At 41.0% G+C, this 27,661-nt stretch overlaps 1 protein-coding gene across 2 annotated transcripts; it reads left to right on the forward strand.

Moving 5' to 3' along the window:
* On the forward strand, positions 1-27,633 carry KCTD3 (potassium channel tetramerization domain containing 3). Of its 2 annotated transcripts, none has more exons than XM_064446239.1 (18): positions 1-526; positions 4,686-4,739; positions 6,192-6,237; positions 7,607-7,680; positions 8,142-8,200; positions 8,390-8,470; positions 9,164-9,304; positions 10,584-10,674; positions 13,016-13,206; positions 16,709-16,824; positions 20,317-20,404; positions 20,541-20,657; positions 21,723-21,893; positions 23,051-23,206; positions 24,144-24,240; positions 25,706-25,890; positions 25,993-26,131; positions 26,486-27,633. In XM_064446239.1, exons 1-18 carry the CDS (start codon positions 453-455, stop codon positions 27,066-27,068), a joined length of 2,463 nt encoding a protein of 820 aa, XP_064302309.1. In that variant the 5' UTR covers positions 1-452; the 3' UTR covers positions 27,069-27,633. The 2 variants fall into 2 exon arrangements, with proteins under 2 accessions (XP_064302309.1, XP_064302310.1); XM_064446240.1 differs by having other exon boundaries at positions 2-189.
* Positions 27,634-27,661: the final 28 nt, after the last annotated feature.

Below are 27,661 nucleotides of genomic sequence, written 5' to 3' on the forward strand. Positions count from 1 at the left end.
GCCCCGCCGCGGCCGGCAGCTGCCGAGGGCAGCCGGCCCCTTCCGGGCGCGCCCCTTCCCCGGCGGGCGTTGACCGGCCCCGGCTCCCCCTCCCCGCCTCGCCCCACCCGTCGCCGCCGCCTCGTCGCAGCCGGTCCCGTTCCGCGAGCGGCTGGAGGCGTTTTGTCCCGCGCCGGCCCCCTCCTCCAGGTGCTGAGCCGTTGCCATGGCATTTTCCGCTCGGAGCGGGGAGGCGACGCGGCCTGGCCGGGCCTGAGTGGCGGGACACCGGCGGGCTGCAGCGCTGCCCGGAGGCTGACCCTGCCCTGGTCCCCGCCGGCCCGCTGGCCGATCCCCCGCCTCCTTCTTCCCCGCCGCCGCCTTTGCCTTGCCCCGCCGCTGCTTCCCCCGACCCCGAGGTTCCGGCGGCGGGAGGCGGCGGCGGGCGCCGGCTGGAGCAGGCGGCGGGGAAGATGGCGGGGAACGGCGGAGGCTTCGCTGGCGCCGGGAGCGGGGAGATCATCCAGCTCAACGTGGGCGGCACCAGGTGACGGAGGGTGCGGGGGCCGCCGCGGGGGCGGGGGGTGGCGAGGGGTAGTCCCGGGCCCGGCCTGGCGGGAGGAGCGCCCCAGGGAGCCGGGCCGCCTGCGGCCGGCCGTGCCGCCGGGGGTCTGCCCGGAGGGAGGCGCCGCCCGGGAGCCCCGGGCCGTAGGCTGGCCTGGCAGCCGCTCCGTCCCTGTCCCGGGAGGGCGGCGGTGCCGACTGGCCCCGGAGCTGCCCGCCGGGGTCCGCGCTGCGGACGGGGGGTGCTGCTGCCGCCGCCGCTGCCTGCGAGAGGGCCTGAATAGGGCTTTAGACGGCGTGTCGCGGGGGAGCTGAGCCGGGGTGCCCGGGGCAGATAGGGGAAGCGACAGCAGCCCTGCGTGGTGGCTGGGGCTGCTAGATACGCGCCCCAGTAACGTGTCTGATGGGCTTTCTGGGTGTGCTGCTTCTTCGGGAGCAGGGGACGGAGAGCTTTGCTTTGCCATCAGACCCACAGGCTTCTAGTGATCAGTCTATCTAGCAGCCTCAGGGGCTAAGGCATTAAAAAGGTTGATACAATACTGCTGCTATCAGCCAGCATAAAGATTGTATTCGAACATACGCTGGAAGTGTGGAAGATGGCATATGTAGACATTTTGGCAGGCTGAGATAGAGCATTGTGGGACAGTTGTGGTCAGAAGCTGTGTGATAAATAGCGCAAATGTTCCTGTCAAAATGCTCAGGCATGAAATCATTCAGATTACTGTAGCTAGTGGAAACTGAAGTAGCCTGCCTTCATGAGTCTGCGTGCAACGTGAAACCAGTTGTAAGTAGTAGGAACTACTATTATTTTAAGAATTTTCTTGCATTACCCAGTAGATGAGCGTGTTTTTACAACTAAATTGTACGTGGCAGCCTTTCTTAAAGGAGGGTGCCATAAAAATCAGTGCCGAATTCCATTGTTATAACAAGACATTAAGAACCTGGTCCAGCCTAGAGAGGCTACTTTTAAGTTGCACAGGCAAAACTCAGCTGTAGTGATGCTTTCAGGGTAACGTTGATGTTGGCTTGGGCCAGGTTTTGTGTTAACACTGAATAAGGTTTTTCAGTGAACTTTGCCTCTGAAATTGTAAGCCAGTTCATCTTTTAGTTTTTTATTACACACGGAGTCACAAAGATGCTTCAATCTCATAATTTTAAATAGATCTTACTTATTAAATGTCTCTGCAGAGAACAGAGAATTATGTACAGGGCACAAATCGGGGAAGAAATGCACATCTTCAGAGGGCTTGCCTCCACAGAGAAGTATGAAGAATAAGGCAAACTAACAACTGCATGTTTTTCATTTCTAGGCAAAGGACTAGATTCTAGTCAACAGATATCATTTGGATGTAAAGAACAGGAAACGTGTGCATGGACATCTCGCTTTTAATAGGGAGACAACATGCAGTAGTACCTCTGTGTAAGAGGTTTTGGTCTTTTGCAACATCAACTTCCCTTGTAGTGGCCAGATTCTTTGAAAAATATATCTGAGCCAGGTTTTTCAGCTTGCAAAGGCAGTCAAAGCTGACAGTGGAGTGGATGATCTGGACAGCAACAGGGGACCGTGGCAAACTGTACCAGTTTCCTCCACTTCATTAGTTCCTGTTACCCTCTTGTGTTTTACGCTCTTCTCCTGTTACGCTCTCCTCTGTCAGCAGCTATACTATGAAGCATGTAATACAGAGACCCCAGCTTTCCGTGTTCTGACATGAGGTTCTCACTGCTCCCTGGGACTGCCAGAGCTTCTGTCTTGTGTGCGATTGCTCCAACGGTTCCTGGTCTCAGATTTTGTGGATTCCTTTGCTGGGAACCTCTTGCAAGTTAACATTCACAGAAATTGCTGTAACAGACTTAGTGAATTCTCCTGACCATTTATCTCCCTCTGGTTATAACTCCACAAGTGCAATAGGCTATGAAAATGGTTGTTTTAAAACTGACATTGTGTCTGTTTCCAATTGCCTGTATTTTCCTTTAAATAACTGTAGGCTACCACTTGCTTAAGAGTATTTGAGGATGTTGCACTGTGTTTGCCTAATTTTCCACATACAATGCCTATCAGACCACTGCATGTTAGCTGCATGGAGCTGCAGATGCACTTATACATGTAAATGTTGCTAGCTTCTTGCTGCATCCTGGAAAGGAGGACTCTTGTCTTGTTGTTTACATAGGTTGATGTGTATGTTAGTATGAGGTATTGCATACTAAACTGGTATCATAGTGCTAAATCACAGACATAAAATCCTTGTGCTATCTCAGCCCACTGATAAAACTGCAAGGAGGCAAGCGTGAAATGAGTTGATGGCTCTTTTTCCTGTCTTTCTTATTGTGTGGCTTGTCCTTCTGGAACATCATCTAGTCCCAAACGTTTTGCTACTAAGCTCTTTGACTTAGGAAATGCTAGAGCGGAACCCAGCTGGTCAAAACACCAGCAAAACTTCAGTCTCGACACCTCTGAATATCACTCATATGCCTAAATGCAAACAGGCCTCCAGATCAGAAATTGTGCTGTAGTGTATTAAGATAGTACCACTGAGTCCTCAGACATCAAACATCTGTTCAAAGACCCTGAATGTCTTCATGGTTTCATCAGGCTGCTTTATTACTTCAGAATTAATTTAGCATTTATCATTCAGTGTTGCAGAAAATGCCAGTTAGCTGTGCTTTTCGTACTTTTTCCATATCTTTCTACGCATACATGCCTTCCTGGGAAACCGTCAGTCCTCTGTGTTTTTTTCTTTTTTTAAAAAACACGAAAGTAACTGAAAGTTTTAAAGAATTTAAAGTATCAGCCAATAAAAGTCTTTAGCTTGTGAAGACCTTTAAAAGGGCTAACTGGTGATGCTGCATCTATCCCCACAGGTACAGGCAGTGTCTGGATTAATCTTGGATAAAATTCATGTAACTCACTGTTTTCTTTTATGCACATACTACAATACAGTTTAATGAATCATCCCTTACTCTTAAAGTAGAGAAGGGTCCTGATCTGTATTACTGATGTGCTGTGAAAACTGCAAATGTACTTAGAAGTCACTTTCCATTTAAATAGCAAACTGCTTTGATTCTCTTTATCTTTTTTTTTTTTAAGAAAAGACTTTGTGCACGTTTGTGCTTAGAACGCTGATACTGTAGATTTTCTCTTAAGAACAGACTTGTTGTTATGCTTGCAGTGAGCAGCTACATAATCCACGTGTTATGTGGGATGGTAATTCCGTATAACCTTTGTGTTTCTGCTTCTTGGGGGTTATGAAGTAATGTGTTTTGTTTACATATATTTTTTTTTCTTCAAAACTGGAAAATACAAAGAGCGAAAACTAGATAAATCATGATTAAGTTCTTTTATTCCAAAAATATTTTGCAATGTGTTCCTGTACTATATGGAAAGTTGTCAAAGGTTTCTTAGTTATGGTACTAGTAAGAGGATACGTACAGTCAGGCAGCTGCTGTGGAGCAGCACGAACTCATGGTCCAAGCTGCCAGTCCAGTTGCCTTTCTACATGTTAAATCAAAACGAGAAGTAGTATGAAAGAGTTCATAGTTATTTATTATGCAAAATACTGTCTGGCATAGTAAGTAATACTATAATTTGTATTATTTCGTAATATGGTTCCGAGTAAATACTTCCTTTCTCTTAACTGTTCTTGTTGTTGCGCTCCCCTGAGAGATCCCAGATAGTGAAATGGCAAATAATTAATGTTACTCTAAACTATTAACTTGAAGCTCATTTTAGTCCTTTGCAGCGCACAATGTAGCACCCTTTGAGTCCTAAGTAAGAGTAACGTGGTTAGTGACAACTGTAGCACACTGTTGATAAACCTATATATTTGTGGCAGCTGTTTGTGGCGGGGGGGGGGGTTTGTGGGTCTTTTGCAAGCGTTAATGTTGACAAAGTATGAGAACCAGAAAATGTAGGATGTTTGGCACAGTGTGTTAGAAATACAGAATGACACTTTTGAGGTCTCTGCACAGTCCTGGTTCATGCAAAGAATCTGCAACCTCTCTGACTTTGTGCAGACATTTAAATGATCTCAGACTTCCCAAGTCCATTTGATATCAGCTTTGTGGGACAAGTGAAAGTATTTTGATAAAACAGACTTCCTTCCAATTTTACAGCTGATTCTAAGCTTCTAACTTTGGTTTCCTAGATTCAGCACTTCAAGACAAACACTGATGTGGATTCCAGACTCCTTTTTTTCCAGGTATTTGTCATATATCATCACATTAAAGAAAGACAAATTAGCAGCCATTAAAAAACTATAGATGTTCTCAGTTCTTAATTTATGCCATAAATAGTGTCCTTATTCCTTAATGCTTTTTCCCTGTCTCAAGCCATGGGACAGGTTAATTTGAAATAAGGTGTTATACAAAAGGCAGCATCTGTCTTGAATGATGCTATAGCAGCTTATATGTGCTGAAGAGTTGCCACTTTTTAGATGGAGTGCTGTGGAAATAAGGCTCCAAGTCTGCAGGAAAGGGAGATGTCACTGATTTTGTTACCATATTGCCACTTGTGATCTGATTGACCATGCAAGGTAGCACTGCCTTTAGTGTTTTGGTTTTTTTTTTTTTTTTTTTTTTTTTTTAATTATCGCTGTACCTTGAGTTTAATCAAAGTTTTGAGGGTTTTAACTTGTGTTACAGGAGCTGTTGGATTAGTGAACATCCTTCTGCTAACTTTTACTGCTTCTGTAGGTTGTGCTGCTTACTGTTTGTACCCTAGTAATTTTGTGCTGTAGTTGCTGTACCTCTACCATCCCAGTTAATCCCAAACACATAAAATAAAATGTTAAGGCTGGCATTTTTGCTTCCTTACATTTAATTTTTGTACTCTAGACTTCTTTCCCAATAAAAGCCTGGCAGCTGACATAGACAAGCAGCATTACCTGCTCCTGTTTTACTGAAATGTTCAGATAAATGGAGTGCCAGGGAAATGTCACCTTCTTTGAAGCATAGAAGGAAAGGCACAAGGAGGAAGTATCTTGCTATTCCCCAATCTCTCAACACTAATCTAAGGAGGTTGTTCTGAAAGTCATTCAGTACTGGAAAATCTCAGAGGTAATTGTCATCCGGACCAGGATGGAATCTTGAAGTAAAACCGTTGACATTGGTTAGTTTGCTTTGTATCTGTAAACCAAGGTTTTGGTGTAGTGTTTTCTACTGATCTGGAGCAAAAGTACTTTGATCTGATGGGAGAGAAACTTTGAAGTAAAATAGCGTAAAAACTCATCCACCACATTCTTGCCCAGGAAGTCCTTACAGAATGGATTCGTTACTTTTCCTTTTTACTTCAGCAGCTTTTACCGATTTACTGGATTGTAACAAACTATGCAGCCCTCTGGGTGCCTGGGAAAACTTTTCCATCCTTTCAGGTTAGGCCTGGTGTCTGCTTTCTTTGGGAATCTGAAGGTCCTTATGATGCAGCTCTTAGCCTTTCCTTAGGTGTGCATGCACTGCTTCTCAGATCAGGAGAGATACTTCACCCTCACCAGCATTCTGCATTGCCTAGGCTGTTTTCTTTGCCCAATTATACAGTTTTACCAAAATGTAATCTACAATATGCAAGTAGAGCAGACTGACTGAGAGTGTTGCAATCTTGTATTTATGTTCGTACATTTCTGGGGGACATCTAACGAAGATTTCCTGTGTTTCAGTTTGCTGAGTGGAAGAATTTCAACGCTGAAGGATGAAACTGGTGCTGTGAGTAAAAAGCCTACTGATAAATCATTAATTTAATGTTATGCTTTCAGTTAGGTTCTCTCCTAAAGAATATTCACTGTGGGTGCTAATGGGCGTTACACAGCCCGAGTCAGCTATACTTAAAAGCATGGAAAACAAATGGCCAAATGAATTAAAAACACTCACGTTCCTGGCTTTTAAAAACCTGTTTTGGCTTTTGCCAGTATTTTCTTTGTCAGTGTTGTATTACGTAACCCCTAATAGTGGCGTTGCAGAAGCCTACGTTTAAAATGCTGACAGGACCATCTCTGCTTCAGAGTCCATGAGCAGTAATGTTCAGTTGGACCTGACCTTTTGTTCATCTTTTGTCACTTATTTCAGTAGGAGGAAAATATGGGGCTTCGAAATAATTTCAAAATGGCACACTATGTTTTCCTTTTCTTTTGTTAGATTCAATACAAAATACACTGTCTTCTTTCTTATGTCAAAGCCTAGTTGCAATATTGTTCATGCTATTGAGTGGGAGAGTGACTGGGAGTATTTAATTTAGTTGTGTCTAGTGAAGTTTAAAAGACTTTAGGACAGAATAAAGGTCTCGCAGATGTAACTACGTGGCAGTCATGGTACTGGTCTGGTCTCCAAACCTTCATGAAGATCGGTGACATCTCTGGATTTCTTGGTTCTCATCTTCATTCCAGGATGAATGAGACTGGAACAATGCATATTTTTGTGCTCATTCTGTATTGTACAGACAATGCAGAGACAGAAACTGTACTACTTTAAACAGAAAGAATGCTAATTCCTGTATTGCAGAGGGAGGGGTAATTTTCATTAGATAGTGTTGCATATGTAGTTGACTAATCCTGACACGGAAGTGTAGATTTTGTTGGCAAATATATGTAACAAAATGGCCGTTTCAGTCTGTGTATATGATATTCTTAAGTGGTAAACTGCAGGTACAGCAATGTCGTTAAGTGATGGTAAGGCACACAAGTACTTTGCTGAAAATGTAGAGGTAGTTGTAATGGTAATTGACTTCATTAAAAAGGATCTAACCTTATCTTGATCTTATTATATTTACTGCATTCTGAACACAACAGAAAGTGAGAATACCCATTGACCTTTGTGGAGACTCTAGAACTTAAAGAACATGTTTATTAAGTACCATCTGTTTGCAGCAGTGTTTGTATATATGTCTTCTAAGAATGTTGAATTACTGGCTGGTAGAAGAATAATGTGAGCAAAGGGGTGGCCTAAAAACTTTGGGTTATGTTTGTCTGCTGACTGCCTCATCTTCAACTCCTCATTCCCATGCTCAGCATAAAAAAAAACGTTTTAGTTGACAGTTGCTCCATAGTAATGCTAAAAGTACAGCATTTTTTCTTTGCAGATATTTATTGATCGAGATCCAGCAGCATTTGCACCCATTTTAAATTTTCTTCGCACAAAGGAGTTAGACTTACGGTAAGAAGTTCTAACTACTTCAAGTGAAAACTAATTTGATCAGATGTATTAGAAGACTTTTTCAAATGAGGATCGCTTGATTTCACACAGCAAGTTGGGTGCCTAGTATATGACTCAGCTCCCGGCTAGATTTGGGGCCGTATCTAGAGTATATGTATGGCGTGGTGGAGGCAGAAATAGTAGCGTTATATTTTGTTAGTGGATTCTTGTAATTTAAACCACTTCTGGCAATGTATTTCTTTATTGTTTCACTATCCTTATTTTAATGAAAGATAATTAATATCAAGATCACTTTGAAATCTCAAACATGTTGAATGCATTTGGTGGTAACTTTGTAAACAGGTAGCTTGACGTTCACATTGTGTAATATCTAATTATGTGCAAGTATTTATAATCAGGTATTGACTCTGTTCTTGTGGTTTTTGTTGTTTTTTTTCTGTTTTGTTTTTTTCTTTGTCTAGGGGAGTGAGTATTAATGTTCTCAGGCATGAAGCTGAATTCTATGGAATCACTCCTTTAGGTAATTTTTTTTTTAATTAAAAAATATGAGGTTATCTCACATTTATTACTATAGTAATGACGCACTTACAAGGCCTGGGCAGCTGTGACCCTGAAGATTTTCAAACTTACTGTTATAGAAGGTTATTAGAAATAATGTAATGTTTCCTGGGAAGTGAAAGTTATGGTCATATCTGTTTTTCCTCCTTAGTGAGAAGATTGCTACTCTGTGAAGAACTGGAACGCTCATCTTGTGGCAGTGTCCTTTTTCATGGCTACCTGCCTCCTCCAGGTATTTTTGTATTCATGGTCTGATGTTCCTTGTAGTCACTTATTGCTTTAGTTTGTGGGAGAGATTGGCTGAGCTAGTTACTCTAGCTGTCAAACTGTCCGGAGAATGCTCTCGTATGGAAAGATTAATGGATCTTATTCAAAAACAAGGCTTTTATCTGTATGCTGTATGAGATGGCGTATTTAGAGTACTGGATGGGGGGGATATGGCATGTTAATACTAAGCAGGCTGTGTTTGATAGTAGACTAGAATAGAGGGTCTTCAAGTACATTTCAGTTAAATGTTTTCAGCATGGAATACTTTCTTCTTTCTGAAGGTACAGTTACGTTAGGTGCCCTATGTCTAGATAAGAAATCAGCACAAATGAACTCTCCTTAACAATATGAGTACTTGTTAGATTTTTACTTCTCGGTAGAAATGAATGCAGCCCACGTGTTAACCTGAAGTCTAGGGGATGTCTAGCCAATTGTTGACAAGTTTTCTAAAGACAGTTCCTTAAATTGTGAATGTCAACATAGAGAGCAAAAGCATTTTCTGTTTCAGTCTTACGATATTGCCTAATTCTTATAGCAGATGAATTAGACTTTACATCAAAATGCACAAGTATTAATCCTGTATTTTTGCAAGTGAATGAATATCTGTTATTTTGCTAAAGCTTATAGAGTGGGACAAAAATCTCTTTTTCTTTTATAGGCATTCCAAACCGTAAAATAAATAACACTGCTGGGCCACCAGCTGATGTTAGAACTGGTCAAAACTGCTCCGAGAGTGAGATTCATGGAGGTGGTGTCCAGCCTACACTTGCTGGTACTGGGGAAGGTACAGTCAGGCTAGGTGAGGAACGTCAATTTTATAAACAAAACAAATTGCAAAGATGATTGTCACTGGGAAATAAAACTAAGTGACTATTTCTGGTTTCAGTCTCCTATTCTATATTTGCCTGGTTGTAAATTGCTGAACACTTACATAAATGCTACTCCTTATACAGTATTTAAGGCTCACTGCTGCACAACCAAGACATAAGGCCGAGAGAAAGGCACATCAGTTCTTCTTGTAGTCCTAGTATGGCCCCTTAGACAAATGCCTTATACTGTACTAAAGCCATGATAAAACCCAGACAGACCAGTGTCTCTTTGGTCTTTGTTCAGGACCTCCTTCGTGCTTTTGCACCTCTTTCTTGTTCCTGGTGCTCTCTTGCCCTGCAAGAGTGAAATTTTTAGACTAAAGGTAGTCTTCAGTTTGACTACATGGAGTACTTTCCATATAAAATATATAAAAACTGTAAATTTTTTACAGCTCAAATTCTGTAATTTTCCTGCTTTTGACTTTGCAAGCAAAATGATGCCATTAGTGTAATACCTCTGTTATAACTGTGTAAATTGTAGCAGTGCTAGAAAAATCAAGAGTATGTTAAAAGTTGAATGTGTATCCAGGTAATATAAAAATAAGCCTTGGAAATGAATTGCTGATTCTTCACGAAGGTTTGGAAGAGGGCAGTCTTGGGGAAAATGAGATAGAAGATGTAGTCTTTAGGCATTAGTTCTTTAGCATATCAAGGCTGAGAACTATCTCAGGGAAGTACCATAACCACTGATTTCCAGTGCCATCCAACACTTCTGCCAAACCTAATGTAGTTATAGGTTAGAAACAGGCATGCTTCTACCAGATAATAAATGGAGGAGCTATAGTTATTCTAAGACACTGGAAATTTCAGTTTAACAGTCTGGAACAACAATACAGGGTTGCACCAGCTATTTGGAAAGAACTTTTGTAAAATAAAGGTTTATTTTTTATTTGATAACAATCCTCAAATTTTTACCAATTTGGCAGGCTGTAAACTGAGGCATGTACTTGCCACTTGCTCCTTGTGAACACTTTGCATTTTAGTGGCTGAGATGAGATGTCTGCCATCTGTGTAAGAACTGTAATAGTTGTACGGATTGTGAGGAGAAATATTGCTAACTAGAATCTAGCTGAAAATGTTTCTAGAGAAGCTTCATTATCAAAGTTTCTGTTGCATATTCTAGCAGAGAGCTCTACCCTGTTCTAGGTGTCTCTGCTCATCTTCTAATACCCATCACTTGACTGACTTTAGCTTTGTTGTTGTTTTTAGGATTTCCTGTGGACCCACGGAAAGTCCTAATAGTAGCTGGCCACCACAATTGGATAGTAGCTGCCTATGCCCATTTTGCTGTTTGCTACAGGTATGAATATAGTTGCTTCTCAGGTTGCTTTACTGTAAAATGACAGTAGGTCACGTACATTCAGTCTGCACCTATAAATGTGAATTGCCACTTCTGCTCATGCAAATAAACTGCTTGATAGGAATTCAAATTTTGCTGTTTTGTCACTTCTTGATGCTGTTGCAGTAGTAATGGACTCCAGCGTAACTGCTTCAAAAGCCCTTTTCAAGGTAGGCTTTTAAAGGAAAGTTTCATTTAAAAAGCTCTTCCTACTATATGGCTTTGAAGACTGTGAAGTTAGGCTATCAAAGCACTTTAAACAGTTAATGGATTTTTGCTACGTAAGTGATGTACCTTGTCTTAAACTTCAGGTTTTTTGGCATAGCAGAACTGTTAAGCACCTGCTGCTTCACCTGGATGGCTGAAAAATGTCTTTAAATGTCTTATAAACAAACTGGCTATTTTTTAAGATGAGGTAGAGATAAGTAACACTTTTATATTACAGAAGCTGTTTTTAGTTCACATCTGGTAGTCTTGATTTAATTGGTGGCTGTCTTTTCAAAGAAAAGTAATGTTTTATCAAGAGCTATTGCCAAAAGCAAACATGACTATTGTAGTGTGGTTGAGAAACAGAAGGGAGAATAGAGAGTGTAATCTGAATAGCTTCTTTCTTTACTGCCAAGCTGCAGCCATAGTTTGCCTTTTTCACTATATGGAATACTAATTCACTTAAACCTTGTAACTTAAATCACATCTAACTTGTCTCTTGTATTCACCACTGCAATTTGTTTTGCTTTAATTTGTACTAAATGTGGCTTCTCTTGCTCTACTTAAATGTCCTTGTTTTTACTTATGCTTAATATGGTCTGACTGGAGAAAGAGGCAATGATTTGCAATTGTCTTTGTGCTAACTGTCCTCTCCTTAGGATTTTCTCTGGTTGTTTTCCTTGGATGCTAGCTCAGTTAAGTGAAAGATTCTGCCTCTTTCCTGCTTGGTAATCTGCTTAATGAGACTTTCTACCATTGAACTTAAGTTATTAGTGATGCTTTTGATGAAGCATTTCAGACTTGAATGGTTGCTGGAAGAGGGCACAGATCAATATGCCAATTTAAAATGCTGCTTTTCTTTATAGAGACTCATGGTAGCAGTCTTGTCTTGATTTGAATATTTTTTACTTCTGGAACTTGCAGGAACTCTAGGAATACAATGGTGGAATTTTCCATCCTCCATTCTGCTCTTTTACAGCTTTGGTAACAGTTTTTCCCCTCTCTGCTGCACCTTAGTACATACCTTTTTTTGTTGCTTGACAAGTGAATTTGCGCAGACTTTTTTGAATGGTCGGTATTTGAGGAAAGCATATATTAAAATACTTCCCTCTACCTACAAATTTTAATATAGCTTTGTTATACTATTATGCTGCAGTCAAGTGATTTTGTGGTTTTTAAGATTCTAATCAGGATTATTTTAATGTAAGGACAACATCTGAATTTTAGCCAGAATCACTTCTCAAAGTAAGTGGTAATTTGTAGTGGACTGGACAGTGAATCCCATGCAGTAAGAAGTGAAATATATTCTGATGTTTATTTCTGTGACTTTCTTTTATGCTGCTTGTAACAGTTATTGTTTAAATACTTAAGATAATTTTTTCAGTAAAAAGTTACAGCAAAGCACAGTGCATCCTAATGATAGTATTTTTTTTCCGCTTTGAAGTATGGCAGAAGTCTTCAAAACTTGATAATAAAGCTTGTGAGAATGTCTTCGTTGCATTTAAAGGCTTATGGATATTGCAGTCCTGCTCTTAAGTCACTTCATTACAATTTCTTCTGCATGCTATGTGAGTAGAGCACAGTGATCTGTGGTGCTTCATCTCCAGGCAGGATGCAATGCTGAAGCAAAAGAACAGCAAAAAAAACCTATAGATATGTTGTTGCTTTCCATATTAGCATTTCTACAACTTAACTGCTTATATTTACTGTGCTCTAGCTCAGTTGCAAAGTTCCTAAATTATTGCCTAAAATTAAATCAGATATATGTTTCCAGAAAAGCACAATTTAAGTCTTTAAAATTGATCAGATAAGTGATTCTCTAACAGTAAAGCTTATAGTCGATTCAGTATAGTATATTTACAGTATACCGTAAATGGAAAGTGTGACTAGATAGTACAGCTTTTTGCTAGAGCATGACTGGGACCTTGCCTCTGGAAATTAATCAAGATTTCTTCTAAAGTCTTATACTGAACCTCATTCTCTAGCATTTGGCTAGCCCAAGCTCTTGGCTGGATCATACGCGTTGGTTTGGGCTTAGACTGTCTGTTTCTGAATCTCTAATCTCTGCTCCCTGTTCCCTCCTTTGCCCTTCCAGAATTAAAGAATCATCTGGGTGGCAGCAGGTGTTCACAAGCCCCTATCTGGACTGGACGATTGAGCGAGTGGCTCTCAACGCTAAGGTGGTTGGAGGACCTCATGGAGACAAGGATAAGATGGTTGCAGTTGCTTCAGAGAGTAGCATAATCTTGTGGAGCATTCAAGATGGTGGTAGCGGCAGTGAAATTGGTAACCATAATTGCCTGGTTTTTTTGTGTGGTTTTTTTTTTGTCTGTGTGTGTCTTTAACCAGAAAGGACTCTGTGACCTTATTTTGGGGTATGTATGTTCGGTAATCCGTTTCACAAAGTATCAAAACAAGCTATAGTAAGCAATGTATTGGAGCATATTAACTTACTTCTCTGACACGCTAGAGTAATACTTTCTCAAAAACAAAAGATGAATAATAAAAAGGTAGTCTGTTTACTGAACAGGTACTGATACTTACTGTTCAGTTCAGCTTGAGTTTTTGTATGAAGATGCAAATTAGAGTTAAACTTTTCCCTGGACTTGCATTTGAATCTAGGCTATAGCACGAAGGAAAGAAGTTTCTGAATGGAAAGCTAGAGGTACTGAGAGATTCTGCTCTTTCCTTTGTTTTATTAAAGCTGTATTTTTACACAGAGATGGTGAAAAGGTTTCAGTCCTCCGTCAAATGTCGTTCACAAATAGAATTTGGAAGATGAAAGTTTCTTCATTTTATAACTTGTGTGTCTAGGTAGGGAAAAAGCATGCTCTACTGCCCTCAGCATACAGGAGTTACTGCTTGTACACCTTGGCACTGAAGGACACACAGTTAGGGAGGCTTTAGAAACAGCAAGAAGACATTTTCAGAAGTAAATATTCCTTGGTACTGATCTGATGGCTTGTCTGACTTACTATTATTCAAATACAGGGCCAGTTTGGGAGGCAGTGACGGGAACATTATTAGGAGCTTCCTTTAGCTCATAGAGTTCTTGTAATCATAGTTAGCAAAACAGAAAAGCAGGTTACATTGTATTTAAAAATAAATCTGAAAGGTGTGCCTAACAGTTGAATATTAAGCAGGGAGTAAATACCGTACTTGAGAAGCTTTTTCTTCTGTTATGCTCCTCTTGATCAAATCTTAAAGGCAGAGAAGAGTTAGTGTGACAGCTGTACTCCTGTAATACAGGCATTGCTTTATGTGCGATGCTATTACATTCCTCCTGCATTTTCTGGTTTGATTTAACTGCTTGTGTTACCTTAGGATTTGCAATAAGATATGTCAAGCAACATCTTGGATTTTTGGAAATCAAGTTCAAAGAGAGGTGAAAACCAGAAGTGGACTTTTACTTCAGATAAAAACTCTCAAATATGCCAATATCATAGGGTTCTGATAACTCAGACTATGACTGAATATGGCAACAAAACTGAAGGAAGTACTTTTACCAAACAGGCTGTACTGCATTGAAGCGACTTTGTGAAACAAAGGAAATGCCACTTGGGGCCAGGGGGAGCAGAGAGAAAGTGCTTACAGGAGTGAGTCTTTAGTCTAACATTGAACAAAACGTAGTGTTCATCTTTTGTGTAATGGGTCATGCTGCTTGGTTTAAAAAGAACTACAATATGTTTGTGTTAAATAGTAATAACTTGAATATAGCTGTCTTGTTTCTTTGTAGTGGCAAATGCTTGCAGTCCTGCTTTGTGTTAGAGATATAGTATATTGCTATCATCTTCTGAAAGAAACTACTTGTTCCAAACAGTCGTTGGAGCCTGGCGACACCATCCTCAGAAAATTGTGTGGGCTGGCATCTTTGTGATAGAGCTCTCCCAGAGCGCTCTCTTTCCTTTCAATATTACTTACATAAGACACTGCTGCTGGATTGCTGCTGTAAGCAGTATTTTACTGAGAGGGACCCTTAAGACAAGAGCCTGTCATTATGTATAGCATTGTCTCCCCTGTGGATGGGTCTCAAGATTGTTGAGCCTAAGCAGGACTGACACTTCAAATTCCTCCAGACCATTCAAGCTGTCTTCCTTGATTTCCTTGAACCTCATCCTTCTCTGGAGTAATCAATTCTAGTATTTTCTGTGGGTTTTTTCTTATTGTGTTTTTCATGTGTCCTGTACTGCTGAATCTTATCTGCATCGAATGATTGTACTGATCCTAGGAAAATAGTTTAGCATCCTAATCAAAAAATAGGCATATATTGAGCTTCTTGGGGTGTAACAGAGGGCTGCTTCTTGGTTGGAACGGCACTCTGTTCATTTGAATTTGTCCAAAACAGTGTTGGCAAATTTTCCAGCTATTGGGTACTCTTGTTTTGAAGACATCTGTCTGCTGCAGTTGAAGTAGATTAGTGAGGAGTAATATAAATATGTAGAGTGAGCTGTATGGAATAGGAAATATCTGAGTGAAGCTTGACACTGGTAGTGTAATGTATCCCCAGTAGTAACGACCTCTGTACTTATCAGGCAGTAAAACTTAGTCTGGAATTACAAACTGAGTTATTTACCAGGCCAGTTTGCTGGACTTCATAGCTGGCAAACTTGGAAATTATCTCGGACCTTTTTAGTTTGCTGAAACTTTTAAATACATGATACAGTAAATATTGCAAAACCTGATAAGCTATCCAAGTTTGCAGTTATCAAAAATATTCATATCAGATCTGTGATGGGACTAGGAAGCTCTAAACAGAGGACAGATTTTGTGGAAAAGCTCAGATATTGAGGTCTGCTATAACCATAGTCACCAATGCCTGTCATGTTCTGCAGTGTTTTGATTTTTATTAAGTGAAATGTTCTTGATGCCACGCTTCCTGTATTTGGAAGGCCAGCATTGCTGGTAAGCCTTATCTTCCAGATTTTGAGTAGTATGTAGTGATTGGTGAAACTGGTTCCCTATACAGTTTTAATTTTTAATAGCCTGTACTCTCTACTCAGGGAGTATAACCAAACTTTAAGATGCAGAGAGGAAAAGAGAAGAAAAGAAAGAAATAGGCTTTTGCAGGCTGCTTATTTTTCCAGGTTCAAGTATCTCTGCTAAAAGAGAAATTTGAATGTATTCAAGTAATTTCACATTGGGCTTGTTCAATGTTTTCCCAAGGATAAGATGGAGCCTTATCCGTGTAGACATTTAATTTCTAAAATGTTTTCAGACTATGTCTATTTGATTGGATTTAAAAAAAAATGGCAGTGAGAACTTGTAATACTTTCAAGGTAATTGCAAACCAGTATGGCATAAATTTGTCTTGTCTAATTACTGCTTCTTAAATAACGCTTAATAGTCACAGATTTAAAAAAAACAAACAAAAAAAACCAAACAAAAAAACCACAGAAAAAAAACCACAAAAAATCCTGCTTGCTGTAATAGGATTTTTATTTAATTATTTTTTAATACCTTAGGATGTATAAAGCCATTTGAGAACTTTATGGCTGTAGAAAAATAAGGAATGCATATTTCACACAGACTGTTCTTCCTTGTCTTGCTTCCTTTCTCCTTCCCAAGTAACGATTGGATCAGCAGAGATGACATCACACTGCCATTTAATGGAACCCAGTTTGTTGCTTGAATAGTACATCACCTAGCACACTGCAAAGCCAGTTTTGACTGTTCTTTCCTTGCCTCTGTAATAAAAGTGACATATGATAATGGTGGAGAGATTCCATTGTTACTGTTTTTTTTCTCCTTATTTTATATGAGCTTCATAGACTCTTCATTTTTTTTGTAGGAGTGTTCAGTCTTGGAGTCCCTGTAGACGCTCTCTTCTTCATTGGCAACCAGTTGGTGGCTACAAGCCATACAGGGAAAGTGGGAGTGTGGAATGCTGTGACTCAGCATTGGCAGGTGTGTTCAATTCAGTGTTCCGCATCACTTTTAATAAGCTGGTATGTCTTTCTAGTAAAAAGAGAATAAAATAATCTAAAAGCATGTGTGAAATGCTTGCCACAGGGTTTTCAGCCCTCACTTCTGTTATGAAGTTTGCCACCTTGGTATCTGAGTGTTGTGCCTGTAAGCAGAATGTTAAATTGTTTGGTGGTACTACCAAGCATGCTTTTTAGGCTTTCAAATAAAAGGATGTGGTGTGATTTGGAGTAATAAATGTCAAGCGTGTGTGTATTTACATTTCCTTGTGGATTACTAACTTTGTAAAAATTCACTAGGATCATAGGAAACAAAAAATTGTGGGGAATGTGTGACGGCAATTTCCGCACTGTCTGAAGAAGAAAACGAGGCAGTCTGATATCTGGGGATCTCAAAAGTTGTTTTACAATGGGAGATTCTTCTTCAGCAGAAATATACATGGTGCTTTAAAGATGTCTGTCTTGCATGTGGATGCTTCTGGCTGCACTGACTTTATTCCTGTTGTCAGAATGCATATTAAGTAGAGAGCTCCTTGGAGTCTGTATGAGTCTGAGAAAGTCGAGCATTCGTGTGAATTACAAAGCTTGTAACACAGCCAGATGTACGCCTTTGTGGCACAAAACCTAGATGCAATAAAAATCCCAAAATTGCCTTGCAAATCTCAAGAGGCAGAACTGACCTGAGGCTGCTGCACTGTTTGCTAAGTTCTGATTCAACCCTTAAGTGACAGTACTGCTAACAAATAACACAGATAATAAGCACGGGATAGCACTGCTTCTGCAGCAGACACAGACATGTTAGTGTGGTCTTGAATTAAACAAAACATTATTTAAAGTTCTGTTGATGCCTTGCAAAATCTTTGGTTAAGAGACAACTTAATGCTATGTGACAAGCTGGCATTTGACAATGTTTTCTAAAGGAGCAAGTCATAAGGAATAAAAACTGATGTCCCATTCATCATATTTGTTTCCAGGGGGAACCACAGAAATCTTTCTGATCACATGAATAGTCAGTCAAGTAGAAGAACTATTCCTTTGGTGAAAGCATTTCTTATTGAAGAGTAGAAAATATTTAGAGGGGCTTACGTGCCAGGATGTCCTAAAAACAAGGTTTTTTGTCTTTCTAGTTTTATTTTTTTTCCTAGATTATAAGAGTTCCCTTGGGGGGGGAAAAAAAAACCCAAACAAAAAAAACCCCCAAAAACCCAAAACAAAAAACCCACACACAACCAAAACAAACAAAACCCAAATCCAACCACTTTCAAGTTGCTTTCTGTACCTCAGCCTCTAATTGGTTCTCACATCTTCTTCCCATCTTGGAGATCTGAGCAGAATATCCAAGGTGGTTTCCCTAGTACTCATTCCTCTGGCAATGTTTCAGTTACGTGCAACAAGGAGAGGAGGTTGTGGGTGCTAGATACATCAGTAATGAAATTCTTAGCATAGGAGAGCTTAAAGGAAGCAGAATATTTAGTTTTATAGAATAAGAGGTAGGATAAAGCAATGGGGTATGACAGAAAAACTTAGTCTGCAAAGTGAGGATTCTCACTGGCCACGTTTTACCAGTGACTGTAGTATGGTGTTGCTTTTACTTCCTAGTGAAAGCTCACATCTTGGCAGGTGCAACTGCTGAATCACCGCGGGTGTTCCTATCTCTGCTGCAGAAGGAAGAACTCTCTGTTTGTATGATCTCTGTGACCCAGTCAGTCAATCTCTGCTGTCGGCAGCATTGTGGATCAGACCTCTCCTTGCAGTTGTTATGTCTTCTGCAAGGCAATGAGTAGAGTGGTATGTCTGTTGATGGGTTGCCTCTACCTTCATTAGGTTTGTAAACTTTTTGCAGATGGAGGAGCTTCTCTATAAACCTTTGATCCACAGAACCAGAGAGCACACTGCACCTTGATCCATGGACTCTTAGATGCTGAGACTGTTTAGTTTCTTGCCTTTCTGCTCTTGTACTACTTCTATAACACAGTCTGGAAAAAAATAAGTCTTTTGAAAACAAGTTCTGTGGCCCAGATCGTTAGATGCCTTATTTAATTAGGTGTAGTATGAATTTGACTGTGGGGAGGGTAGGGTACTTAAACAGCTGTATCTGAAAAAGTACTGTGGGAAAGCACTGAGATCAGGGATAGCAATTGTTTTCAGTAATTGGAAAGGATCCTTCTCCATGTCATTGAATCATCACTTATACAGTACAGGGAAAATCCAAGTGCTTTGCGATAACAATTTATTTTTATCATTCGATTGGTGCTGAATTATGGGTGAATATGAGTGAGAGGTGTAGTTCTTTAAACAAAGGAGGGAAAGTGCCTCTTCCCTCCCCCCCAAAAAATATGCATAAGTTATATTCATATTGCAGCCTTCTCTGTAAGGCTAAGTGATAGGCTTGGAAAATGTTTTAGGGACTTAAAGACTATCTTTAGGTTATTTCAGACTGCTAGCTCTTTGGGGTGAGGGGAAGTTCCTTTGATTGGTTTGTTTTGCTTTTATCCAACAGATCTATTGTAGGTATTTTGTGAAGGATTTTGTAACTCTCTGAAGCAATTGGAAGGATGCTGCTGGCCAGAGAGAAATGAGAACTTTAGCTGAAAATTCCATGAATTAGTTAGTGTTCAGTGTCTGTTAAGTGGACTGGCTGAAACATGGAGTACAAGAAAAAGGCTGACTTTTTGCGTGTTTGAGTGCTCTGTATAAAATGGCTTTTGGCTCTTTCATCCTCAGGGCTGAAGCAAAAAAGAATAGCTTGAGATTGGGGATCATACCTAGGATAAGCTAAACTATTTCTGTGCTTGAGATCTTGGTCCTACCTGAGGGGATAAGCACTCCTTTTGATCCTAGAGGACAAAGAGGACATTCTTAATCCCCTACCTTAAGTTGTAGACCAGTAAGTAAAATCTGACAGGGCTGTCTTCCAGTTCACTTGGTGTGGATGTGTATTGGAGGTAGGAAATTGTAATGGGACAAGAATTTTTTTCCCCTCGTTATATATCTGCTAGAGGCTGAGATCTCCACAGAGGCTGGCAGAGAGACACAAGACCTGGGGTGAAGGAAGGCTCCTTTGTCCAGCAACCTCTTAAGGAGTTGTCAGGGAAGAAGGGATAGGACAGAGTGAAGTACATTAATTTTGCATATTGGAAAAAAAAAAGTCTCTTTTGAAGTTGTGGTTCGGCTGCTACACTAAGCCTTGTACCTTCACATGGAGAAGGATCTTCCAGAGCAGTAGTGCTAACTTGTCTGCATGCTTCTGCTGAACTCCATGACTTAAGATCCGCTTTGGTAGAGGAATGTGATCGACCAGCAGTAGTTTTAAGAATGCCGCTGTATGTGCAAATGCATGGACAACAGCTTCAGATCAGTACCGAACTCAGGTGTTCTTCAACAAAATGTACCAAAAATGTCTGAAAACTGAGCAAGTAGCAACTTAAGTTCTTGATGTGTTTCTTTTCACTTTTTTCCTTTCTGTTTGCACTAGGTTCAGGATGTTGTTCCTATCACAAGCTATGATACTGCTGGGTCTTTTTTGCTGCTGGGCTGTAACAATGGCTCTATCTACTATATAGGTAAGAAATGCAGGCAGGGCAGAATAAAAAGGCAGTGGTACTGAGCAGCTTAGTTCATAAACTCTTCAGTTAGTCTAAGTTGTATCAGAACAACTCTGCCTCTGTAGAGTAATAAAAAAATGTCTCTTTTCCACAGACATGCAGAAGTTCCCATTACGAATGAAAGACAACGATCTTCTAGTGACAGAATTGTACCATGATCCCTCCAATGATGCTATAACAGCGCTCAGTGTCTACCTCACACCTAAAACAAGTCAGTATTCTACCACTGCCTCTTCAGTGAGTCTGACTCACTTGTGCGTTGTTTTTTTTTCTAAATTTACTTTTTCTATTACCGCATAGCAGGGCTAAAGCAGGCAAGGTAGACCTTGACATAAACAATTAATTCTTCTTCATTTAATCATCTTCAAAGGAACGATGAACTCTAGGCGTAACTGTTCCCCTTACATCTGTGCCTACATATAAGTAGGTACATGTACTTATATGTATGTGTGCATATGCTTGTACATTATGCATTGTACATTAATGTGAATGTAATAGCATAATGCATCATATATTAATGCTCATGCATAATGTACCTTTGCTGGTTTTAAACCTTTCACACAAGATATGCCCTTAAATTATGAACTGCATTCACTGAAGTAGTTTGTGGTGAACCAGGGGGGCAGGCAACCTTGCTGTGGCATCTAACCTTATAACCAATATAATAAAAACTATTTCCATAAGCAACTGAATGACGCTTAGCTAATGTGTCTCTACACCCTTTTATAGTCATAGTGCATCTATCTTTAAATTTAAAAAACCCAACCAAACCAACCCAAACCAAAATGCCAAAAAAAACCCCGAATTGGAAGAACGTGTTACTCACATCACTATATTGATACCACAGTGACCTTTTTAACTATGGTCCTCCCTGCTCTTGCCTTGCTTTCCCATTTGCCTCTCACTAAGGCAGAAAAATAAATTGTATGTGGCACATATAGACCATATCACTGCAAGGAGTGCCAAAATATCCAATCATATGTCTTTATCCATCTCTTCTTTCACTTCCAGGAGGGAGGAGAGAATTGGAGACAAGGCTGTTGTTAAGACAATGTTGAAGAGTGTAGTATGGAATTGAACAAATGTTAGGTTTTTTTTTTTTAGTGGCAAGATGTCCTCTCTGTTCATGGGAAAATAATGAGTAAATAGTGTTAAAAATACATATTTATCTTAGTGTGGAAGCATGGAAATACTGTTTTCTACTGCCTCATTCCCTGGCCCCAGTAAGACAAGCTTTCGTTCCTAGGGGAAACAACTGTATTCTTGCTTGCTTTAGGTGTAAGTGGCAATTGGATTGAGATTGCGTATGGCACCAGCTCTGGAGCAGTGAGGGTGATTGTACAGCACCCTGAAACAGTTGGGTCCGGGCCTCAGCTCTTTCAGACCTTCACAGTTCATCGAAGTCCTGTTACGAAGATCATGCTCTCAGAGAAACACCTTGTATCAGGTAATCTTCTTCTCTGTGCACAGAATTGTATTGGTGGTTCTCCCCCCGCCCCGAGCAATGAACTATTTGTATGCATTGCTTTGTAACTTGGGTTGTTCCCACATGTGATAGAAATGAGTTGGACAATTTGGAGGAGGGACTAGATTTGCTTGGACCCTCTTTCTTAAAGTTAAGCTTTCTTCAAAGCCTTTAGATGGTAAAAGGCCTAGGTTTTATTTGACCAGATACTGGAACAACTGACTCTTTCGCTTGTGTCTTATTCCAAGGTTGCCATTTGTGGAAATAAAAGGGTTTGTAAACAAATGTATCCCTGTCAAGTCTTATTGTTGTGGGCAGGTCCTTTAGGACTTGCCTTCTTTTAATAGCCTTTCAGGAGCTTTCTGGGTTGCAGCAAAATGTGCACCGTCTCCTCTTGGGCTATAGAAAAAGCCTTCCCATGGCTTCAGAGGGCTGTCTGTGTTTCTTCTTCCTCAGCAGGCTCCCAGTGTTTGTTGTACTATCCTGTTTGTCCTGTCTTGTGCTTAGGAAAGTGTCCTGCTTTCAGGATAGATGTAATCACTCCTCCCTCTGTAAGTAGCTATTTCACCCAGAATCCAGCAACCAGAGCATGGCAGAGAACGGATTCACTTTCTGCTGCTATCCCAATTTTTTTAAAAAAAGGAACAGGAAACATGGTATCCAATTATACTGCAAACAGCCAGAGGTCATCTATTCCCCTGCAACTTGGTGCTAAACCCTCAGTGCCAGGAAAAGGCAAAACTGTATGTAGAAAACTGAGGAACTGATGAATGAAATAGAAGAGCACTATTGTGTGATGAGGATTCTGCTGCCAGGCTGCTCTCATAACATGTCTTGTCCTAGCATCTGCACACAGAGGATTGAAGTGTGCTGTAGGCTACTGGTGCTGACTCAGTCAGACCTTAATGTTGTGTTCCACCTGTCTCTGTTTATCGAATTTCTGAGGGACAAAACTAATAGGAAACAAGACATCAGCAACAACTTGTAGATTGTCTGGAGATGCTGTGTGACCTGGCATTGACTAAATTCTGCTTGATCGCTCAATCTTGAAAAACTTCTATAATGATTTCCATATGATAGTTTATCTCAAAAGCTTTGCCATCCCTTATAAATGTTATTGTACATCTTTTCCTTTCTAGTTTGTGCTGATAACAACCATGTACGGACATGGACTGTGACTCGATTCCGGGGCATGATTTCAACTCAGCCAGGCTCAACACCTCTTGCATCATTCAAAATCTTATCCCTGGAGGAAGCAGAGAGTCATGGCAGTTACTGTTCTGGGAATGACATTGGTAGGATGTCTCTTGAATGTGCAAGTCAGCTGATGGTGTAAGCTCTTACACAGTGCCCTCCCCTTGAAAGGAGGGCAGGGATCTCTAAGAGTCACTTGGAAATATTCACTGTTTAGGCTGTATAGAGTGAGTACACTTAAAGGGCTTACTCTGAAGGTGAGAAAAAGGGAGGAAAAACTTTAGAACACAGATACCAAACCTCTTTCTTGAGCAAACTGATGTAGCATTTGACTTTTGGTTTAACTAGAGAATGACAGAAAGCGCAGGAGACTGTGTTAAAGGAGATGAGTATAGGAAGGTTTGGGTCTATTGCAAATTCCAGTTCACTGCTCAGTCGGGATTAAATGATGGACATGTGAAAAATTCTTAAATGAATTTGAAGTTGTGACAAAGTTTACTGAAGCCTTGAAACTGCAGAGGCAAATGGTGCTAGCACATTGCTATAGCGAGATACTGAAGGAATGCATGACAGTGAATATGGGTAGGCAGGTAGTCTTGATTCCTTTGTGGACTGAGTCTTGCAAATGAACCTTTGATTAATAGGATGCCCTGTGAACAGAGGGTGGGGTCAGTACTATGCCAAGAAACCTGATTAAGCCTTTAGACATGTAAGGGCTGCAAAATAAGAAAGTACTTATTTTTATTACAGAGGCCTAATGTAGGGTTTCTACTGACATAGCGATTCCTCTAGGAACATGCAGGAACCTCAAGAATGGGTGTCCTTTAAAACAAAAGGACAAAAAATATTGGTATCTGCAGAGGCTTCTAACTATTGGATGGCTTTTTCTAGCTATTAGTCATCTTTGGTTCCCTGGTCCGGATGCTTTATAGTTGCAGTGGACATACTGACATGAGTTTGGGTCTTCAGGACTGCGTAGGGAAGAGGGTGAGGGAATTGAAACAAACAAAAGAGTGATTTTTTTTTTTTTTTCTCTAGGGCCCTTTGGTGAACGTGATGATCAACAGGTGTTCATCCAAAAAGTTGTTCCCATCACTAATAAGCTGTTTGTAAGGCTGTCTTCAACTGGGAAAAGGTACCTCCATGTTTAGGGTTTTAAGTGGGAAAGGAGCAGGACTGTTCAGGTGGCAGTCGCCTATCCCTTGAGGATGCATGAGGTTGCGCTTAGCAAGCTTTTAATATGCTTGACAGCTCTGGCTGAACTCTAGTTTGTGTGTTAGTAACAGAACTGGTCTTAATGATCTATTATAATCTAGAAGCCAAACGGCACTTTAAAAACTGTGGTATCAGGGACTCACTTCATGGGGCTCACCTGCTGAGCTCACAGTGCAAACATTTGTGTGCCTCTACAGAATCTGTAACTCTCAGACATGGTACCATGTTATCATTAGATTTCAAAAGTAATGCTGAAGTTGCTGGTGGCAGCGATTATGCCGCTCACAAAGGCAGGCAGGGAGGCAGTTGCTCTCTTCCTTTGCATTTGTCTTTAAAGATATTAGAACCTTTAAAACTGAGAGACTGTCTTCTAGGTCAGCTTTACAATTATTTAGTTAGGCTTGATAAATAATATTGTACTACATTGCTGCCAATGTAGTAAGAAAAGTTGCCAAATAACCTCAGCTGCTTTTCTTCCTGTTAGGCTAGGAAGATGGCAAGAGATCAGAAAATATCGTGCGTCTCAGTTCTGTGCTTATTATTCTTGCATCTCTTGCCTAATAACTGTGAATCTGGGTGAAAACATTGATGCCTTAACACTCTTGGCATATGAATTGAGGACAGAAGCCCTGTGGATTACTCATGTGCACCTTCCCGCCTTCCTCCTTATTTCAGGCTAGATGTGTATGTAGTGGAGAATTTTATTAGATGACTTCTTTTCACACTTCTTAGGTAAAAAGCTCAAATCAAGGGGCCAGTAAAACAAGTTACCCAAAATATGTGAGGTTCTGGTGTGGAGTCTTGCCTAGCAGCTTAGTTCTGGGAGTCTCTTTCCTCTCACTCCCCACATAAGCTTCTAAAGTAAAGGGAGAATAGCAATGGAGATCTGCCATGACATGCCATGACTTGACAAGTGATATTGCAGTTGTCTTAAGACAAAAGTTTTCCATATAGATAACCGTGGGTTTATCATCCTTCGATTTTTTTGCGTATCTTTTATATGGTTAAACATGTTGTCTCTGCAGGTTAGTTTCCTAGAGTGTCTAGCATATGAAGGGGTTAGTTGCTGTCATTCTTGTGAGAACCTTAGGTTTCTAATCATTGCAAACTGAAAAAGGACGTCGAACTTATGGGGGGGGTTCCCTGATTAAAACTAAACAAGTGGTAAGACTGTAAATGGCCTGGGGGGGAAGGTGCTGTCTGCAGCTGAGCAGCATGCTGGTCATACAGGGGAAGGAATGTTGTCTGGAAGAAAGGTTTGTGGGTTTTTTTTTTTCTGATGGCAAGTTTGGTACCTTCTCAGAATATCAAAACAGTACTGACTTTACTGGCCAAATTCTGCCAAGTGCAATTGTTTTGGTAACTTGGGGTTTCCCTTCCTGTAGGATCTGTGAGATCCAGGCAGTTGACTGCACTACCATTTCGTCATTTACTGTGAGAGAATGTGAAGGCTCCAGCAGAATGGGCTCCCGGCCACGCCGCTACCTCTTCACTGGGCATTCAAATGGCAGCATCCAGATGTGGGACCTGACCACAGCTATGGACATGGTTAATAAGAGTGAAGACAAAGGTAAGTTGTATTATGCCAGAACTGTGGTGTGGTTCTTTTTCCGTCCTCATATGTGCATGACTACGGTAAATGGACTTGGGCACTAAGAGCTGTCTCTTTCAGATGTTGGCGGTCCCACAGAGGAAGAGCTGCTCAAGTTGCTGGACCAGTGTGACTTGAGTACGTCTCGCTGTGCCACACCCAACATCAGTCCTGCCACCTCAGTTGTTCAGCCAAACCGGCTCCGGGAATCTAATTCCAGGTAAGTCACTAAGGGTGGCACCGGCTGCAGACACCAAAGGTTTTACCATTCAGGCAGGCAAAGAGGGATTTGGTGACCTGGATGCTGTAGCTGAGTCCCTGAATTCATGCCCTAAATGTCTTGAACTACACACACAGAGTCCTCAATTTCTGTTGGTTTATATGTGTGCAGAACAAAGTATCCTATGAGAATCTGAAGTAAGTGATCTGGAAGCCCTTGTGTGGCGGTTGTGATGAGTATATTGCTATTTTAGTGGGAGTTGTGGTGGTGGGTGGAAGCAGAGTGTGCAGAAGAACTGGCTGCTATTCTCAGCCTAACATATCTTCTTGTCCTTGATGTTTTTCTTTTTTGAAGCCTCCAGTTGCAGCACCACGAAACAATCCATGAAACAGCCACCTATGGTTCTGTGCGGCCGTACAGAGAAAGCCCCCTACTGGCAAGAGCAAGGCGGACAGAGAGCTTTCACAGTTACCGGGACGTCCAGGCTTTTAACTTATCCAGCAAAAGCCCAACAGAAAAGACAGCTGCTGCAAATGGGAATTCAAGCCAGACAGAGGCCAAGAAGGCAACAGCTGAGGGCAGTGCAGCTGAGAGGAAGGCAGTCCTGACAACAGCACTTGAAGTGCGAGGCACAGGCATGACAGATGCAGGGGGGTGTTGCAGTACAGAAGTTAACCGTCTGCCAGAGAGTTTGCTGGATCTCAAACGAAGAGGACCAGAAGAGGAGAGTGAAGCAAAAGCAGAAAGCAAAAAGAAAATGGGGTTTGAAGGAGCTGGCTTCCTGGGAAGGAAGAAAGTGCCTCTCCTGGCCTCTGCACCAGTCCTTGCTGAAGGTGGGCCTGAATTACCTGGTGCAGCTTCTCCATCGCCTACAAAGACAGCTGCTTCACCACGTCACCGGAAGAATGACTCATCCTGCCAAGACTATGGCTTGTGAAAATGTGACTGGTGGCAAAGATGAAGTGCAGGTGCCTTCTGGCTGGTAGCAGGCATAACATTACATGTTGTGGGTTGTTTCGTGAATGGGGCTTTGTTCTGATACCCAGAATGAAAATTGTAAGGTTATGAGAAAGTACTTGGCTGCTGCCAAGCCTTTGAAGAGTCATCCACATCAATGTTTGGCTTTATGTAATGCTCCGAAATGTAGTACGGTACTTGGTCCAAAATATTGTTGTGCATTCGTGTGTAAATGTGGTCAGGCATGTGATATGTTGTGATTATTTTTATTTTGGGGGAAGGGAGGGTGCTAAAGGAATACTTGGTTGCTCAGTGGAAGATGCCTTTTAGGTGCAGCTGCACACTGCTCTGCAGAGCTGCTGCTGTCTTGGCTGGGTTTTGCCCTGTTCACAGGGCTGCCTCTGTAGTCTTGTTTTATGAATGGGATCCTTGCTCTGTATGCTGCTGTCTGAAATCTGAAATGTTTTGTGCAGGAAAAGGAGGAAGCTATTCAAAATAGCATATTATTTTGCCTCTTAGTCCAAATAAATTGCCAGAGGAGTGTTGCTTGTGCTTTCTGAAAATGTGTGGTAT

Source organism: Phalacrocorax carbo, chromosome 3, assembly GCF_963921805.1.
Source record: "Phalacrocorax carbo chromosome 3, bPhaCar2.1, whole genome shotgun sequence".
NCBI classification, from domain to species: Eukaryota; Metazoa; Chordata; class Aves; order Suliformes; family Phalacrocoracidae; genus Phalacrocorax; species Phalacrocorax carbo.

Excerpts from the sequence above, each read along its gene's own strand:
- KCTD3 (XM_064446239.1), top strand. The coding sequence starts at position 453 with ATGGCGGGGAACGGCGGAGGCTTCGCTGGCGCCGGGAGCGGGGAGATC. Across the intron at positions 4,740-6,191 it reads CCAGACTCCTTTTTTTCCAG|TTTGCTGAGTGGAAGAATTT; the intron begins GTATTTGTCATA and ends CCTGTGTTTCAG. Across the intron at positions 25,891-25,992 it reads TAATAAGAGTGAAGACAAAG|ATGTTGGCGGTCCCACAGAG; the intron begins GTAAGTTGTATT and ends TGTCTCTTTCAG.